Source organism: Malus domestica, chromosome 11, assembly GCF_042453785.1.
Source record: "Malus domestica chromosome 11, GDT2T_hap1".
In the NCBI taxonomy this organism is placed as follows: Eukaryota; Viridiplantae; Streptophyta; class Magnoliopsida; order Rosales; family Rosaceae; genus Malus; species Malus domestica.
The window spans coordinates 1,652,836-1,673,331 of record NC_091671.1 but is presented as its reverse complement, the minus strand read 5'-3'; the positions used below and the strand labels follow the sequence as shown (position 1 = coordinate 1,673,331).

Below are 20,496 nucleotides of genomic sequence, written 5' to 3'. Positions count from 1 at the left end.
TCTCGTGCCAACATTATAAAATATCATGCCACAAATATGAGGTGACGAAGAGTCTACGAAGAGTTATACTTTGAGAGAGTCTTATTAGTATTTCTCTTTTTTAAATTATGGACAAACTGAACACAAAAGTCTGAAAACTAAAAAGATGTCTTGCACTGACGTAGCACTTGTCATTATGTTAGGGCAGAGGCAAGAGTTTTAAAAGGAGTGTGGGCTAATATTTGTTAAAAAAACTATATATGGATATTGAGGAGATTTGAATTGTAAAACTTAAAAGATGCAAGTGGCATGAATTGAATTAAGAAAATATGACTTGTGTATATATTTTAAGGGTAAAGTTTAAGAAACAAGTTATCTAAAGCTGGTTGGGAGGGCTAACTGTAGAAAATGTGACAGTTATGAGAGAATCTGTCAGGGAGAGAGGTAAAGTTCATAGAGAGATTGAATCTGAAGAATGTATTCTCATTAACCTTCAATGAGCGTACATGTGGAGAATTTATGCATAAATAACAATATGCCCACTATACTTGCTGACTAGGCAATCTTAAGAAACAAGTTATCTAAAGTTATAGTGAAACTATGTAAATAAAAGGCATTTCTGATGCTTAGGGTCGCCGTTTGGCAGAGAATTAAAATTTGTTTTTGAAAGCAGAGAAGTCTATGCATAAACCTCTACAGAGAGAGTCCATCTACAGCTCTTATGAGTGAATAGCTGTGCTAACACCCCACCCAACTGCAACCTAATCGAAGTTGAACTGGACGGCCAAGGCGGCAGAGTCGAGTTGGTGAATGAAAGCTCAGATCATCAAGTTGTCTGGTATGGAGAGAAAACGCAGATGTACAACCTGTTCGAAATTATGTATTTAATTTACTTGATTAGAGATTGGCTTGAATTTTTTTTTTTTTTAGCAAACTGATCATGATGCGGTATGTCAACATGAGTCCGAGAGGTGTTAGAAAAATAGAAAAGAGGAAAATATTTTTAAGTAAGTGAATTAAGGATGTCATTTTATTTTCCAAGTTATTTTCTTAACTCTCTGCAGTCTAGAAGAGGAAATTTAAAATTACTAAGTAATTTCAAGATGATGGAATTTGAATTTGAATTTTTTTTTAAATTTGTAAGTTTTCTTATTTGTCTAGGATCAGTTATGGTGATGATTTGGTGGGTGGTGGAGGCAGTTTGATAATGGGTGGTGGTGGTGGCGGCGATGGTAATGGAAGCCATAGTTGTGGTGTTGTACAACGTTGGTGGTGGGAGTGGAGGTAATGGTTGTGGTGGCGGCACCAACGACAATAATGGTGGGCGTGGTGGTGGTGATGGCAAAGCATGATGGTGGTACAGAAGTGGGTGGTGGGTGTGTAATAATGAAAATGATTATAGCTCTCACTTATAGAAATTTAAAAAGGCTAAATTGGATTGTTCATCCCTGTGGTCATATGACACTTGCATGATCACCCCCGTGGTGAAAAAACTAGGAATTAAACCCCTGTGGTCTAGAATGTTAGCAAATTTAGTCCAAAAGTAAAATTTATGTTAAAGAACTGTTAAAAGTTGGGGTAAAACTGTATTTTCAGTTCCAATTGACATTGAATTGGGTCTTTTTTTTTATTTAAAAAATTAAGCATTATTTTTTTTTGTTAATTGTTATAAAAAAATTATTTATTTTAAATGTCAATTGGAACTAAAAATACAGTTTTACCTATACTTTTAACCGTCATTTAACAGAAATCTTACTTTTAGACTAAATTTGCTAACATTCTTGACCACAGGGGTTTAATTTCTAATTTTTTCACCAAGGGGGTCATCATGCAAGTTTCCTATGACCACGGGGATGAATAATCCAATTTGGTCATTTAAAAATGATACTATTTCCATGAAATTTAAAGTCAGAATTTAAAAACCCAACCCCAACCATACTACATACCAAGTCTCTACCATCTTTAAATTGAACTCCAGTAGTTCCTTATAAATAGATTATACTTATAGATATCATTTTTTTAACGATTGCAAATACTCGAAATATAGTTATCACGCACTCCAAATTATAATCACTGTATAAACATTTTTTTTTAGTTCTAGCGGCCTCTAGTCACTGTAACTCTCAGAAACTACCTATATTATAGATTGTAGTCATTTTAGTCATTTTACTTATTTAATATACCTATATTATAGATTTTCTGTCGACAATCTACCTATATCAAAAATAAGTCTTTTTAGTTACCATATTATAGATATTTTTTGCTTGTAATCTACCTCTTCAGAATTAGTTGTATTCAACTCTGTCTCAAACATATTTCATTTCAAAAAATTTGTAGTCTTCTTATGATATAGCTATGTATGCTACAATTGTACTCAATTGAAAAAACAAATTGGAATTTTAGACCTGGATCTAAACTGCCCTTTTTTTTTAAATAAGGAACAACTAAAAAGTCCAGTTGAATTTAGCTAAAATTTAATTTAACTTCAAAATAGAAAGTATGATTGGAGATGCACGAAAGTGTATCGAGTCTCATCCCAGTCCTACTCCAAAAACTACAAACAAACCAATAAAATATTAGTTGGATTCTTTTCTCTGCTGATCCTTCGTATACCTTTTCAGTTATCAGACATCTGAAGAACCAAGTCTAACCATCCTCTCATAGTCATTGACATTCGTCCAACGCACAAAAATAACGTTCTCAAAGTCTCTAGCAGTTGAAGCTAAGGAAGATCCAGGTTAGTCATTTAGTTATCAAATCCCTACATAGTTTCTCTCCCTTTTTGGTGGTACCTATTTTATTGTTTGAAATTTGAATCTTACAATTTGTTTTTCTCTGTCAATTTTTTTAAAGAAGGACAGGCATGGAAATTGTTAGTTTCGTAGTACAAGTTGGTGAGTGGTTATGGACTCCAGTGAAGCATCATGTGGGTTACTTGGTGCATTACAAGAGCCACATGCAGTCTCTTGAAGTTCTGGTCGAAAAGCTAGAGGCCAGGCAGAATGATTACCAGCGAGACGTGGATGCGGCACTAATGAAAGGAGACGAAGTTAAATCCGAGGTTCAAAAATGGCTCAAGGATGCTGACAAGGCCATAATCGATGCGAAAAGACTAAATAAAGAAGCCGGAGAAGACAAAACATGCCTCGGCGGCTGCTGTCCGAATTTGAAATGGCGTTACAGTTTAAGCAAGAGGGCCGTTAAGGAGGCAGAAGAAATGAACAATCTTAAAGAAGAGAAAAGGTTTGAAACAGTTTCGCTTCAAGTTCACCGACCCGTTGAGTTCGAGTCCACCATGTCAACAGGAGATTTCGAAGCATTTGAAGCAACAAGGGAGGCCATGGATGGGGTCATGAAGGCACTGAAAGACGATAACGTCACTGTCATTGCGGTCTATGGAATGGGAGGCATAGGCAAGACGACCATGGTGAAACATGTTGGCGTGCAAGCGCGTAAAGGCAAGCTCTTTGATCATGTGATTATGGCTGTCGTTTCCCAAAACCCGAACCTGGTAAAGATTCAAAAACAGCTTGCAGAAATGCTGGCCTTGAATTTGAGTGAGCAGACAGAAATAGCCAGAGCAGGTAGATTAAAGGAGAGAATAATGAGAGGGAAAAAGATCCTGATAATTTTGGACGACATTTGGAAGACAATAGATTTGTCTCTCATAGGGATCCCCGATCACTACGAGCTCCAAAACTGCAATTCCAAAGTTCTACTCACCACAAGGATATGGAATGTATGTCATGCCATGAAGAGCCAAGAAAAGATTCATCTCGATATCCTATCAGAAGAAGATTCTTGGGCCTTGTTTGTGAAGAAGGCAAACAGGTCTTTTGAATCAACCAATTTATGTGACATAGCAAGGAAGGTAGCCAGAGAATGTGGTGGTCTCCCAATTGCTTTGATTGCAGTTGCAAGAGCACTCGGAGATAAGGACTTGGAAGAATGGAGAGAAGCAGCTCGACGACTAGAGATGTCCCAAACTACCAACCTTGATGACGAGGAGGATGTGTTCAGATGTATAAAGCTGAGCTACGATTACTTGAAAGGAAATGACGCCAAGTCATTTTTCTTACTTTGCTGCTTATTCCCGGAGGACTCTGATATCCAAATCGAAGACTTGCTGAAGTATGGTTTTGGGAAAGGATTGTTTCGAGATGCCAATTCAATGCAAGATGCCAGAAGCACAGCACATTTAGTGGCCAAGTACCTTAAAGCTTGTAGCTTGGTTTTGGATGGTGAACAAGATGGATGTGTAAGAATGCATGATGTGATTCGGGACATGGCAATACGAATTGCATCATCTGGGGATGGCCAAGGATTTTTCGTAAAAGCTGGCTGCAACTTAAAGGATTGGCCAACGAATTCACTTGAAGACTACTCTGCAATCTCCCTAATGGGGAATGAAATTTGCAATCTTCCTGACGAGTTGGTATGTCCAAAACTCCAGATTTTATTACTACAGTCAAATTTTGAAGTACAGGAGATCCCAGAAGATTTTTTCAAAAGCCCAAATGCATTAAGGGTATTCGACATAAGTAGTACCGAAATTTCTTCATTACCATCATCATTTAATCTCTTAACCAAGCTCCAAACGCTGCATCTAGATCGTTGTCAGTCAATAACGGATGTATCAATTCTCGGAGAACTGAAAAAACTGGAGGTTCTTAGTTTGAGAGAATCTGGTATTGAGGAATTGCCGGAAGAAATTGGACATTTGACCAATTTAAGGATGTTGGATCTCACTATGAGTACCTACATTGCAACAATTCCATCCAATGTGATATCACGGTTGTCCAAATTAGAAGAACTATACATGCAACAGAGTTTCGCTGACTGGGGCAAGAAAGTTGAAGGAGAAGATGACAAAACTAATGCTAGTTTTGATGAGCTAATTAGCTTGTGTTACTTAAAGATTTTGAAGGTTGACATTTCTGATGTAGAATGCCTTCCGAAAAATGTAGGGTTTCTTCGAAATTGGGGAAATTTTGATATATGTATAGCAGAAAACCAATTTTATCGGTCCATGAATGTGCAATTATCAAAGAATACCAGTTCTCCATTTTCAAGAGCCTTGCTTCTGGACACAACAATCAATACGCTGCCGGATTGGTTTAACAGCACAGTGACGGAGAGAGTGGAGAAAATAATCTACATGGAGCCTAGAAGTTTAACTGACATTCTTGTGGAGTACAATCATGGGAAGTTGCACGGACTCAAGTTTTTGCATCTCCAAGAGTGCCGTGAGATGGTAACTTTGATGAACACAGAAACTAGGGTTCTAAATAAGCCTGTGCTCGAGAGCTTGGAAGAGTTGCATGTCTTCTACTGGGACCGCTTGCAAGAGTTATGTGTTGGTGAATTACCGCAGGGGTCGCTTGGAAATCTCAAGTTATTGGAGGTGGAGCAGTGTGAAGGTGTGGCTGATGCGCTTGTTCCATCTAATCTGTTGCAGAGACTACAAAATCTTGAAGTACTAATTGTATGTACCGCTGGTATGGTTGATATATTCAAATCTCTAGGGCTTGAACAAGGAGAAACGGTCTTGACAAAATTGAGAGAGATGAAACTGGAGAATCTACCGGAACTGACAAACATATTGAACGGTCCTGCTCAGCCTGCAATGTTCCATAACCTTAAAACTCTGGCGATTTCCAAGAGCAAGAAATTGAAAACTCTCTTCACATTCGACGTAGCTCAATGTCTGCTGCAATTGGAAGAGCTTTGGGTGGAGGAATGCCATAACTTGGACAAACTTTTCGGCCTAAACGAGGGATTAATTGTGCAGGATGACGAGATCATTTTTCCACAACTGAAGAACTTAGCATTGCAAAGTCTTTCAAAGCTGACAAGCGTACTCGCTGGAAGTGCAACACTTGTGTGCCCTTCATTGGAATACTTGCATGTGCTGGACTGCCCCGTGTTTTTAAACTCTACTTCTGACTTCCACAGCAATATGCAAGTCCAAGTAAACAATGAGCAACATTTCCTCCTCCTAAGGAAAAGGTACATCTCTCTCATGCAGAAATTTTCATTTGTCATTTCCTTTTCTATCTATTTTCTCTATTTCCTTCTAAGGAAATGGCTAAAATCATCACAAATCAAATACCAATTGTTGAACTGATCAAAATTAAATACCAACGACATATCAATCTCACTGGAATTTAAAAATAAATTGAAAAAGGGTCCAATGATCTCCAACAATTGAGTAACTTATTATGATAATGCACCTAATTGTTTATCTTTTGCTTTGAATTTTTTTTAAAGCTTAACATTACAGAATGCTTTATAAATTTGTTTGGAGAGCAAAAACCAAAGAAAATTGCTGAGTTATACTTCTCCTTTATTTTGAATTGACCAAAAGGTTGTGGGAGCAGAGGTAATTAATTTTCCTGGAAGAAGAAGCTGATGAACAAAGAAGCAAGAGGAATTTCTCAAGGTCCACAAGAAGAATAATATTCCTCACATATTTTCCTATATTTTTTTAATAGTACTCCATTTTCGTTTCTACTCAAATAGAAAATATTTTCTTTTGTACCTAAAATACATTTAAGTTTTATATTTTTGGTTGTTGGGAGATTAATGTTTCTAGGTTTTTTTCTGCCTACCCTTCCATCCATGGATGGAGCCAGAAACTTTCTCAAAAGAGGCAACTTGAATGATAAAATGAAATCCACACCCAAATATAATTGTTTGGTTGTGATGGTTATCCCTTATTTGTGTTGTAAGTTGTATCAAAAGCAACTACATTAGCAAAAAAAGAAGTAAGCTTTTCTTGAAGTAGAATCAACCCAAAAATGGGCTGAATTCCTCATCTCTATCAACTTCGAAATATAAAGGTTGGTTTCTTTTCCTTTTCTGAATCAAATTATTCAAGAAACAATGTTAGCATCATGTCCCTTTGACTTTTTCTTTTAATCTCTTTCAACCTTTCTCAAATCTTTGTCAGTACATCCAACATTTGCAATTCCACTTGCCTCATTCTCCATTATTCTGAATTGTTGACTTGTAGATACATTTGCACTACGTAGTCTTTCCATGTAAAGCTTCTTTGCTTACGAAACTTTGCGGTGTAAATGTAGTAGGCGTACTCTTGTAGGGGTTGAAAGTACATAATTATGACATTGTTCAAAGTTACAAGTAGACCACTTTGTTCTAGACTTGTCACGAGAAATGTTTAACTTGGCCTTACAACACACATGCGTTGATCCAAGATTCCTTTCTTCTTTGGTTGACGTATTTCTTTGTCATAAGTCTCATCCGGTACACCTTCCTTTAAACAAACAAATTATTTCCAGGTAATTTCATTCATTCCTTTTTTCTTCTTACTTGAACCCATTCTAACACGAAATCCAACTTCCCATGCATAATGATTGTAAAAATCAGATGCTTCCGTTATTGATACAAGTTCTTGGCCAACTTTGGGTTTACGTTCTGTTTGCACTCAAAATATACCCATTTTTACTTATTTGGGCAATTTGGGTAAAATATGGCATTTGGAGGATTAATATGCAAGAAAGCTAACTTGGAAAGATATTTGGCTGCAAGTAGATGGGTTTGGCACTATAATATTGTTTTTCCCATTTGTTTGGATGGTGGAGGTTTGTCAAGCCTTTGTTTAATAAAGATACATGCATGTATTGCAAGTGGATGGGAGAGCCTTTGGATAAGGAACAAATGAAAGAAGCCAACTTGCTTCTTTTAATTGTTAGTTTATTACAAGTGGGAAAACATGTGCTAAAAACATGTGGTGGAGATGCAAATTCCCCTTTTAATATTGTTTCTACGTGCAAGTTGGCAAAAGCAATGCAAGCTACCCAAGTAAGGAAATACAAGCTGCCCAAGCTTCTTTCGGGCAAGTACAAAACCTCAGCAGGAGGGTTTCCTCCAGACCTCTATAAAAGGGAGCAGATACACAAGGATTATAGACACTCAAACAAACAAACAAAAGCACAAACTCTGCTCAAACCAGATTTGCCGAAAGCCTTCTTTTATCTAAGTTTATTAGCTCTGCTGCTCACTTGCGGTATCGATCTCATTTATAGCTTTTATGTACTCATTTCCAGCCATATAAATTACAAGCAATCTGCAATATTAGTCACTTTCCTCTGTCATTTATATTTCCAAGCAACCTTGTCATTTACATATTGTTCTATCTCTCCATATAAGTAAAGTCCTTATTTTTAAGGCAAACAAAGAACCTTAATTTGAGCAACTCCCACTCAATGACACAATCTCTTGGTTCGAAGTCAAACTCAGGCGCAACCTCAATCATTCAAATCCCGTCTACTAGCGGCATCTAGTAGTGGCACGCCCGCACCCACCAATCTCGTATGTGAAGTAAATCCCCGGCTTGCCCGCAAGGCACCATGGCGGATTTAGGGAGCAAACACGTTCATCTGCAACTTGTTCTTCCATCGTACAAGTTGCAATTAACATTGAAAAAAATCTTTTTAAAACATAGTTAACTTATTTCAAGAAATAAATTCCTGAAATTTTTTAATCTGAAACCTCATTTATTTATTAATACATTGATATTTTTACACTAAAAGAGGGAGAGTTCGGTTAAGTCACACAATAGACAACCTAATTTGGTGTTGAATTCGCCATTCACGAGATTCGAACATAAGACTTCTCATTTCTAAGTGAAGACAAATACCATCAGACCGTAATACTGAGTGGCAAAAAAACAAAAATTAAAACTAAAGCATAAAAAAAATGGAGTTGGGCTTGAACCGGTACCACGTCAATTTTTTTTAAAGCAAGGATATTTAAACACATCTTTTTACTTTCCACACATTCTTGTTAATTTTTTGTCATTGTTCTTTTTCAATTAACTCGATCTAACGGCCAGAAATTAAGAGGGGTGTGTAAAAGGTAAAAATAGGTGTATGGACTGCATCGTTTTTTTTATCAACAAGAAGAAGAATCTAAAATTGAAGAATCAAGTTGAGATGGCGTTAACGAAATCATGCAATCGCTCACGAGTTCATGAACAACTCGAAGAAAGGTTGAAATCAATACAACCACAAAGAAAATACCTTATAGAAGCTTGAAAGAGAATTTTAATTTTCTGACGACTTTACGAAATTTGAAGTATGTGCGCCCTGCTCTCCTTCAACCTACTATAGAAGAAGCTCATAGAAAAAACCTTTATTGGAGAAAGACCTCTGTGTTGACTACAAAGAATTAACGCGTGAACCCTTAATTTTTTTTTTTTAATTAACTCACTCAATTTGTTTAGGTATAACAAGATTATATAACCTCATAATTTTGTTATCATTAAACTGATTTAACAGCTCATATAAAAGACGTCGTCACATGTCCTCAAAATGAATATCTTATAGGGAACTTTAACGAAAAGCACCTGGTACGGTTCACTTTAACGAAAAACCACATTTTTACACTAAAAAGTCAATCTTGGTACTATTCACTTTACCCTTTATTTTGTCCTTATCATTAAAACTCAAAGTTTTCAAGCTCTTTTCATTAGTTTTCCTTATCTTTCTTATAAGAGCATCTATAATAATATATTGTCAAGTGCAAATATGTATCATTAAATCAAACAGTCCTCATATATGGAACCGATTCTATATACACTGAGCTTGCTGAATAGGCGATCCGAGCCGTTGAAATTTGATATAATATCTACAATTATTATAACTTAAGGATCCTTGTTCGTAGCTGTTGGATCAAATTTCAACGATTCGGATTGTTTGCTCAACAGACACAGTTTTATTGGATGCGGAGGAGATCTGGATCTCTCGTATATTAAAAAGGTTTGATGTGGCATGAAGACTCCTCCGCTTAGTCCGCTGACATGGCACGCATGTGAGGCCCACATTTGAGCGCCACATGGATTCCCGAAATAAAAACCAACAGCCAATAGGAAACACGGAACTGAAACTGAACTATTAACTGAAAACATTAGGGCGCCACAAGAATAGTTTGAAGTCCGCGACTTCGCTTCCGACCTATCTCCAATCTCCAATCCGTCTGCCGGAATTCAATTTCTTCGAATTCACTCTCCAAGTCCATTCCCCACTCTCTTCACCCCACATCTCTTCGAAATTCTATTTATGCCCCACAATTAACACAGGTATTCCAATTCCCAATTCGCTCGCATTGACGTCAATCGATCGCCTTCTCCATCACTCGTGCTGCCCTAATTTCAACTTCTATGAGGTTTTGGGACCGCACTGTACTTGAAATTAGGTAAAATTCGGCGAATTGATCTGTTTTGGAGGGTACCAGTGGGTGCAAGTTCAAGTTCTCGATTAAACTGATCGAATTTTCGACGTGGGTTTGCTAAATTGATCGACTTTCGACGTGGGTTTGCTAGGTTTTTAGCGAAAGTCTTGGTTTTGAGGAGCGGTGATGGACTACGAGCTCTCTGATAGCAGTGGTAAGCTAAGTTGAATTTGCTTATCTGTTTTTCAATTTTGGTTTAAGTACCTTTGTTCTTCCATTGTGTAATCTATTGGTTCTCAAGAGTAATTTTGACTCAAATTCTTGAATTTATGTTAGGTGTGGTAGAATTTGGGTTTAATTACTGCTTTTTTACTGTTGAATTCATCATTTTCGTGGGATTGTCTTGAAATTTAACTTCTTTGGTCGACCATGGTAGAATTAGAAGAAAATTTAATTGTAATGTAGTGTACCCGGCTTGTGCTCCGAGGTAATAGGATTTTTTATTCGGCTTTGATCCTTCTTTTACTTCTTATAAGTTGGTTTGGAAGCACCATGTAAGAACTTTAAGTTCTCCCACAACATGTACTTTGATGCCATTATTTGAAGATTGACTCCGATTCGGGTATTCCATTCTTCCCGTCTGTAAGTTGGTCTTGCTTATTGTTTTGAACCTTGTATATTTGCATTCTGAACACTGGGTGGACACCCAAAAGATAGTTACTCTTTTTTGTTGCTTGGAATTGTTTCTTCATCCTCCAGGGATTAAAGTCACTTGTAATTCTCTGTGGAATTTGGTGAATGGTAGTTAGGTCCTACTATTCTGATTCTAGCCAAGGTCACTGTGTTGGAGAAGGTGGCTAATTGTTTAAGAAAAGAAACCTACTGGCATTAAGAGTTTTCATATTGGCCACATTTCGTGTGGTTGTTGTTGGTTTGGTTTTAGCGATTCAGGAAAGTTGATAATTAATGCTAAGTTATGGCTTATATTAGTTTAACCCAGGATGCTTTAGTTTAGTGTAGAAATAATGAAAGATGTATTTTAAGCATATTATAATGTTTTTGTTTTAAATATCTGCAAGGCTGTTATTTAACGTTGATACTGCTCTTGGATGCTATAGCAACATTTTTAGTGGACCGTGCATGCTTCTAGAACCCATCTTCTGTATTATCAGAACATGTTGGTTTGATTTTCATTTTTAGTTCGTTTTATGCTAGTGTCAGGATACATTTTGAGGAAGGAACACATTCTTACGTGGCTTGCCTGGACTCTGGAATATAAGATCCATTTTTCTATATACATATAGTTTATGCCTACTTTGTGAGGCACAGATACAAGAAATAGCATGCTATTATATGTTGCGTGCATATGGACATGTATATAATTGAAAAAGGTGGCTATTGGCGGGGACAAGGGCCTTAGAAATAAAAAGGATTTTATGCTTTGCTATTGCAAAGTTCTTGAAATACCTAAGGGGCTTGTTACTGAAGCTAGAAATAATAGTTTGCTATGCTCTGAAACATTTGCAGGAACGGACGATGACTTTCTGCCGTCTCATCAAAATAGGTTTCAAAGAGGAGGCCGAACTTCTGGGAATGGAAGATCTGCAGCCGTCAGTTCTGCTCCTTTACCTAGGATGCATGGTGACATGGAAACCCAGATTCACCGCATTGAGCAAGAAGCATACTGTTCACTTCTAAGAGCATTTAGTGCTCAATCTGATGCCATCACCTGGGTAGCTGTTTGATTAATTATTTGTTGTTTCTTCTTTTGCTTTTCCTTAGGATCAAAGTATTATTTGTGTAAACTTAGGCCTGAAAGTCAGTTCTAATGTACTTTACAGGATAAGGAAACTTTAATGACAAATCTTAGAAAGGAGCTGAGAGTATCTGATGAGGAGCACAGAGAACTTTTGTCCAGGGTCCAGGCCGATGACATGATCCAGAGAATAAGGTGTGATAATATTATCCCATGTTGGTTTGAGCACCAAATATGTATTACGTTTGGATAGCTCTGCATTTTTTACGAGACATGTTATATTATATACTATTAGGCAATGGAGAAAAAGTGGGCTTCAACCTGGTACACTTAATGCTGCTCAGCCTGTTCATGACCCCCTACCTAGTCCAACTGTTTCAGCATCACGTAAGAAACAGAAAACATCACAGTCCTTATCCCTCGGTGCTCCAACTCCTGAACTGCCTCAATCCATGCAACCATCCTCTTCAGCCTTGAGACGAGGTCCTCCTCCAGGACCTCGGAACAAGAAACCAAAATCTGTAAGTTGAAATAATTCTGGGTTGAGAAAATGGTCCTGTGCTGTTTATATATTCTTAGATTAGTTTTTACCTATTCTTTTTCAATGGAATTTGTTGCCTGCTTTTGAAGTCCACACAGTACCCTTCCGCAAATATTCCTCTAAGGCCCCAGGCTGCTAATTGAGGTCCCGCTGGTGCCTTTTTGGAGAGTGAGCCTGCTGGGGGAGAAACTAGTGATCCGTTAGTAGGAAGAAAGGTTTGGACAAGGTGGCCTGAAGACAACCACTTCTATGAGGCTGTTATAACTAATTTCAACCGTGCTGAGGTATGCTCTTGTTGTGAATTCATCTGAACCTGATTAAGCATTGGTAATTAGCAGTTTGACCACACGACTCCAATATAAATCTTTGTGAAGTCTAACAATTGTCAAACGTTGGCAGGGTCTACATGTTGAGAATATCGCGTTTAAGAATGGGAAAAACAAGAACAAACTCCGGAAATCAAAAAACAAATAACCAAGATAAATAACACCAAGAATTTACGTGGTTCGGCAATATGTGCCTACGCCCATGGGACAGCAACAACAATCTTTCACTATATCAATAATGAGTACAACTAATAATCTTGCCAAATCTCTAGAACTAGGACTTGACGAAAAAACCTGAAAGAACAAGAACAAGAAATACACTATCTCTTTTCTTTTCTCTCGCACACACAATATTCTCTCACTCTAATCCCTTCTCTCACTCTAATCCCTCCCTTGAGTGATATACAACTTATTGTTTTGCTCCCTCTTCAAAACTAGTACAATAGCCCTTTTATATAGACATAATAAAGGTCTTCTTCAATAAGGATTATTAATTCTAATTGGAATCTAGTAATGAATCCTACTCCAATTGAGAAACTAACTCCAATTGGGTAAACAACTCCAACTGGGAAAACAATTTAATCCTCTAAGACTATTAATTCCCAATAGACTTAGGACAACTAATCATGGGCTGGAAAAAACCCAACAATCTCCCCCTCCAGACCATGAGGAAGGTATACCAAATAAGGATTGCTCCTCTTGACCAAACTCCTATTGATCGAACTACTCATTAACCAAGACCCTCTTGATTAGACTTCTCTTGACCAGGCTCCCCCTGATCGCAACACCCATCGTCATTGGCAAAGGCAATTACAGACTTCTTTGCCAGAAAACCATCAATCATCTGCATTAGAGAAGCTCTTCATCGTAAGTCATAACACTTGCAGTATTGTTCCCATCCTTTTGTTCCTTTTTCCATTTACGACAATGCTTCTTCATGTGACCCTTTTTTCCACAATAGTGGCAGTCACCATTGAATCTCGTCTCACTAGAATTTTTGCCTCTTTTCTCTGTGACAAAGAGTTGTCCAGCGCCTGCACCTGAAGCTTTTCTCCTTGTTTCTTCATTAAACATGCTATCCTTAACTGCATCCATAGACAGTACACCATTAGAAGTCGAATTGCTTACAGTTACGACGAAGGTTTCCCAACTATCTGGCAAGGATCCTTGCAATAAAAGTGCTAGCAGCTCTTCTTCAATATTCAAACCCATAGTGGCTACCTAATTGATCACGTTCTGAAAGTTGTTCAAGTGCTCGGTTACACTAACAACTTCCGCATACTTCGTGTTGACAAGCTCTTTGATAAGGAATGCTTTCTTGGCAACGGTCTTCTTCTCAAAGAGGGATTCTAACTTCTTCCAAAGAGTTTGCGCATCAGTTTCTTTAGACACATGGTGATAGATGCTCTCGTCCACCCATTGTCTAATCGTACCAATAGTTTTACGATTCATCTTGGTCCAATTGGCATCAGACATATTTTTTGGCTTGCTCTTAACACCTTCAATTGGCTCATGGAGATCTTTACAATAAAGCATATCCTCCATTCTTGATTTCCACGTAACCCAGTTGGAGCGGGTGAGTTTCATCATAATTGCACCCTCCATTCTAAACGGATATCAGTCGAACCAGGCTCTGATACCACTTGTTGAGAATATTGCGTTTAAGAATGGGAAAAACAAGAACAAACTCCGGAAATCGAAAAACAAATACCCAAGATAAATAACACCAAGAATTTACGTGGTTCGGCAATATGTGCCTACGTCCACGGGACAGCAACAACAATCTTTCATTATATCAATAATGAGTACAACCAATAATCTTGCCAAATCTCTAGAACTAGGACTTGACGAAAAAACCTGAAAAAACAAGAACAAGAAATACACTATCTCTTTTCTTTTCTCTCGCACACACAATATTCTCTCACTCTAATCCCTTGAGTGATATACAACTTATTGTTTTGCTCCTTTTTCAAAACTAGTACAATAGCCCCTTTATATAGACATAATAAAGGTCTTCTTCAATAAGGATTATTAATCTTAATTGGAATCTAGTTATGAATCCTACTCCAATTGAGAAACTAACTCTAATTGGGTAAATAATTCCAACTGGGAAAACAATTTAATCCTCTAAGACTATTAATTCCCAATAGACTTAGGACAACTAATCATGGGCTGGAAAAAACCCAACACTACATGCTCTGGTTTATGATATTGGTACAGTGGATGAGACATGGGAATGGGTCAATCTAAAATAGGTATACTGCAACTGATTCTCGTTTCTTTCGTAGGCCTTTTATCCTTTTGTAGGATATAGTCTGTCTCATAAATAACTAATTTTTTTTTCTTTTCTGTTCTTACGTTTTTGCACATTATGATAAATGAGTTTGTGCGGGTTTATAGCCCTGTGGTGAAGAGAATTTACCTCTATACCCGAGGTCCCAGCTTGATTCCCCCTGCCCTATCCCATCTATTGTTGACTGAAAACTGAAAAAACAAATGATTTCCACTGTCAGGAGAAACTGAAAATACAATGCTATATAAAGCTACGCATTTAGGAGTAAAGTAATTTAATATTTGTTCTTAGCCCTTGGTTTATAAATCCCAACTTTAAAATGCCAAGTATATGTGTCTGTTAATCCGGTTGCGTTTGGAATGGAAATGGTTTTGAATGGTTCTGATTTTCATTAATTTTAATTCATCTGCTAATCTTAGTTTTATGTATTAGATAGCTGTTTAACCTCTCACATTTTTTCTTGTTTAGCCTCTCACAATTTTTGTTGTTTAACCTCTCACGTTTTTTGTTGATTGAATTTGGTTACTAACTTGTGAATGTGATATGCAGAACTCTCTCTGTTGAAACTGGAGACAGGCAATGGTTCTTTTTCAGTCCAAGAGATCGGAAATACCCTAATGGAGGAAGATCAAGCAGGGCAACCAGACACGGGTATTGGAAAGCTACAGGAAAGGATCGTACCTTGTATGCTATTCACGGTCTGTTGGATTGAAGAAGACCTTAGTTTATTACAAAGGCCGTGCACCTAGTGGGGAGCGCACCGATTGGGTGATGCACGAGTATACCTTGGATGAGGAAGAGCTCAAGACATGCCAGAATGTACAGGTATTAATTGGAATAACACCCTTTTCAATATGCTCTTGAATTTCTTTTATTCTGTAAACGAAGGGTTGGTTTGGTATTGCTGTGATTCGAAAAAAGTTGCTTCTGTTGTGCTGTGAGATTAAGCGGTTGTGAAATAAAGCTATAGAGTGTTTGGTAAACTTTTTTGTAAAAATGCTTTTGAAAAAAAAAAAAAAACATTATTATAGTGTTTGGTAAACTTTTATGTAAAACAGATGTGAAAAAAAATCGATTTTTCAAAGCTGGGTTTTGCAGCTTCTTGTTTTTGGCCTTTTTTCACCCAAAACTGTGAAAAAAAAGCTGAAGCTGAATGTTTACCAAACACAAAAAAGCTTCCAACTTTTTTTGATATCGACTTTTTTTCAGAATCACCTCAGTACGAAACCAGGCCTAAAACTGACCATTTTGTTCTTCCTTTGTTTTAGCAATACTATGCTCTCTACAAGGTTTACAAAAAACAAACGCGCCTCTGAAACAAGTAGCCCATTAAAATGTGTTCCATTCGGTTTAATAATCAACCTACACTCCAGTTGGACTCTCGTAGCCGAACGTTGCAATAATTAATATTTCTATGGTGGGGAATCTAGCATGATGGTAAAAGAAATGGAATTCGAAGGAACAGGTGGGCTGAAAAGGAAGTAATAAAATAAAGTGATTTAAAGTGAGATAAGAGAGTGAGCTCTCGGCACTGGGACTAGACCTGGTAATTCCTGACACGACTCGATAATTCGACACGATATGACACGAAATTAACAGGTGTTTGGGTCGACACGATAACGAATCGGGTTGTTATTGGGTAACCCGATAAGCACCTGGTAAGATAACGGGTTGGTTCGGGTATACACATGAGTAACATAATACACAAAGCAAAATATTAATTTTATAATTTTGTAATCCTAAAAAAATACTATAATAATTATATATATTAAATTAACAATTTTATACCCCTACAAATTATAATAATTATATATATTAAATTAAATTTTAAAAATTGTTGGATCATTGGATTGGTTGAGATTTAATCTGAGCCGTCCATTGTGCATTAGGTTGGAGTCTTTGGTTGCGGGTTGCAGAAAGAATATGGAGAGCTCAGGAGGAAACCTTGTAAAACGGGTTGTCCTCCCTCTTTATTTCTTCACGTATACTGTTGTATGTATTTGTATAATTATGTGTAACTAATTTCTTTTTGTTCCACACAAATTATCTGTAACAAATTTGTATCATTAGATCGTAGTACTAAGTGACAATTAATTCATAGTTATTGTCTTTCTTTAAAAAAAAAAAAGTAGTTTTATTTATTAATAATTACTGCCTAAAAATAAAAACTTAAAACTTAAAAAGAAATAAATTGTAAAATAAAAAAAATGTAAAATATATATTTTTAATATATAATAAAAAACTAAATAAATAAAATAAAATTTTGGTTTGTTTGATCACAATTAGAGGTAGCATATGGTAATTGGAACAAGGTTTAAGAATCAAGCTCTTGCTGCCTTTGACCCTGAACCAAAGAGAATTGCAGGGAGGTTCGCTAGAGAAAGATATTTAGTGCAAGATCCCAGCCTACGTGACACTTTTCTTGAAAAGTTGTTTCGTGATACTGAGAGCAGCGCAACTATTTTCCAGCCTTTGGCCCTGATCTCAACCATCGCACTTGCCCTACCTGCTGCAGGTCAGCCTTTGAGGAATTCATTGGCTGCAAGAGTCAATGCACTGCCAAGGTGCATTGTATACCTAGAACACATCCTCAACATTTTGCCATCCTTTCATGGGTTGCCAAACAGCGACCCTAACATGCATTTGACTGATTTTCTTGAAGCATGTGATAACACCATAATAAGAGGTTGCTTGTTTCCTTTCTCTATGAAGGACAAAGCCAAGACGTGGCTACACTCTCTTCCTACCAATAACATGTCAACTTGGACACAGTTGCAAGAAAAGTTTCTCAACAAGTTCTTTCCATCTTTCAAGACTCTTGCACTTTAAGAAGGAGATATTGGCATTCACCCAAAAGCCAAACAAATATTTCCATGAAGCGTGGGAACGTTACAATGAGCTGTAAGTAAAATGTCCTCATGCTGGGTTAATTCTGACCTTCAAATGAACATCTTTTAAGATGGTCTCAATGTCACCACCAAAAGTCAAGTGAAGCATCTGTTGGAGGGTCACTACTGTCGAAATTAGCAAGGGAAGCTTTTGAGTTGTATGATATGATGGCTCTAGAATCCCAACAATGGACAGAAGAACAAACACAAAAGAGGGGAGTTTTCGAAATTTCTCAAGGTTATCCTAATGTTTCTACCCAAAATTTTAAGTTGGATAAAACTCTCAACGCCAAGTTTGATGCCTTAATGCATGGCTCCTCCGTGCCCAATGTCCAAGAAGATTGTGTCATTTGTAGTGTGACAACTCATGACATTATTCAGTGCCCCAACAAGGATGTTAACCTAAGCTCATGCAAGAGCATGTCAATATGGTAAATAATTATAATATACCTAAGAATGACCCTTTTTCCAATACATATAATCCGGGGTGGAGGCACCATCCCATTCTTAATTGGGGTGGCAACGAACAGGCTTGCCAATACCAACATCCCCACCAGCCAACCAATGAGCCAAGTAAGCCATCTCTTAAAAACCAAATGTCCCAGCTTGCTCAACATATAGCCATCCCTTCTAATAACGTCAGCAACTTCATTCAATCCAGACAGAAACAACGAGTGTCGAAGTGTTACCTGAAGTGTTACCTGCAAAAATCAGATAATTGATACTTCTTGCAAGAATCACTTTAAGTGCTCTTGAAATCCAAAAACACTTCCATTGAAAAGCGCTTTCAGTCATTTTATAAGTACTTAATGAATATTAAATATTAAAAAAAAAATCATGATGAATGGAAATATAAATTAAGTGGATATGAGAAAATAGAACATATGAGTGGACGTAGCAGCACACTTCAAGATGAAATTGCATTTGCAAACGAAAATGATTTTAGACATGTTAATGATGCAGTGAATTCAGAGAAGATCGAGGCTAGGTTTGAGATAAATAAAACCTTGAGGCCATAGTTTGCTCGAATATTAACTTAAGCATCTCAAGTGAACGCTTCACTCTGATGAGAATTGTCGAAGCACCACTTTGGTGCTTAAGGGTGTGTTTGTTTGAGCTCCTTAGGTTTCATTGGACTAGACTGGCTTACTAGTCTATGTTTGGTTTGATCCGGGACTGTCTTTAATGGGATTAAGTCGGACTCGTTCCGACTAAAGGCTTCGCTACCTCATCTTAGCTAGGACCCCTGAAAAGGTTGGGATTGCTAATCCCACCTCTCTAATATCTGCATCGTTTGCGATCTGCAACCATGTGTTGCCAAATCCAGTCATCAAATCCTATGGTCTCGTCGATCTCCATCATCCCCGCAAACCCATCACCAAATCTTGTCGTCTTGCTGATCTCCTTCGTCTCGCAAACCCAACCTTCTATTTGCTTCAAATTGATTTCTCTCCCTCTTATGAAACCCAACCCACAACCCATATTTCCCCTCTTTGCTTCAAGAAGGAATACCTAGTTGGATTTGCTTTGGATTTAATCCAACCCCAAGAACTGAAATTGTAATCTCAAAGAACTGAAATTTAAATATCAAAACAATTTCAAAGTTTCATATTTTGAAGAAGAGAAGAACAGAGCAAAGTAATTTGAGTGAAAATGGCGAAAAAGAAAGAGTAGGGAGGGTGACAATGGACGAAGAAAAAAGAGAGTAAAAATGAGAAAGGGCAGGAAGACCATGGGCGGAGAAAAAGAGAGGTTAAGAGAGAGGAAGAAATTATAAAAGAATAAATAAATATATTAATATTAAAATATTAATAGATATTGGTTAAATAATATAATATTAAAGTTTATTAATTATCCTATTTTTTAGTCTGACACTGCACCAAACGCTTCACTAAGTTAATCCAACTTAGTCTAGTCTAAGCCAGTCCAGCTTAGTCCCTAAAACTAATCCAATCCGAGATAATCCGGTGCAACAAACACACCCTAATAGTATTATGTTGTATTTCACAGTCAAGCAAATCTTCTAGGGCATTTTACCGACTTTCCTGCCTTTTCAATCCCACTAACCTGGCAACCACATTAATCAAAATTTAATTTAAAAAAAATAAAAATACAAATAAACCAAAGCTCACATTCAAAGGGAAGTATATATGAACAAAATCAAAAGGAAAATATAAATAATTAAGATCATCTTTGAAATATGTAAAATGTCTGAAAATGTGTGTATTATATAACTTAAAAATATATTTGAAATTCAATGCACCGGAATTTCAATATCGAAATTACTCACCCTCACCAGAAGAAGTAAAAAAAGTAGTATATTTTCATTTTTACATCTCATGCATCACCATACATAAGAATAATAAGAAATATTTGGGAATTTATATAATTGAGTTTTTTATTTAGTATTTTTTCCTTCCTTTTATTATTTTAACGCAATGAATAAAAATTTCATCACATTCAATATTTAAAAAAAAATCAATAACAGAAAAAGTTAGATGCATTTCATTTTCATCATG

The 20,496-nt window shown here is 36.9% G+C and overlaps 1 protein-coding gene and 1 pseudogene across 1 annotated transcript; both read left to right on the top strand.

Annotated features, from left to right (window-relative positions):
- The first annotated feature begins 613 nt into the window (after positions 1–613).
- Positions 614–6,698, top strand: LOC103422584 (disease resistance protein At4g27190-like). The gene is made up of 4 exons (XM_008360646.4): positions 614–817; positions 2,601–2,716; positions 2,833–5,988; positions 6,347–6,698. Exons 3-4 carry the CDS (start codon positions 2,843–2,845, stop codon positions 6,363–6,365), a joined length of 3,165 nt encoding a protein of 1,054 aa, XP_008358868.3. The 5' UTR covers positions 614–817; positions 2,601–2,716; positions 2,833–2,842; the 3' UTR covers positions 6,366–6,698.
- A 3,180-nt stretch (positions 6,699–9,878) lies between these two features.
- On the top strand, positions 9,879–17,187 carry LOC103447108 (protein EMSY-LIKE 3-like; annotated as a pseudogene).
- Positions 17,188–20,496: the final 3,309 nt, after the last annotated feature.

Excerpts from the sequence above, each read along its gene's own strand:
- LOC103422584 (XM_008360646.4), top strand. The coding sequence starts at position 2,843 with ATGGAAATTGTTAGTTTCGTAGTACAAGTTGGTGAGTGGTTATGGACT.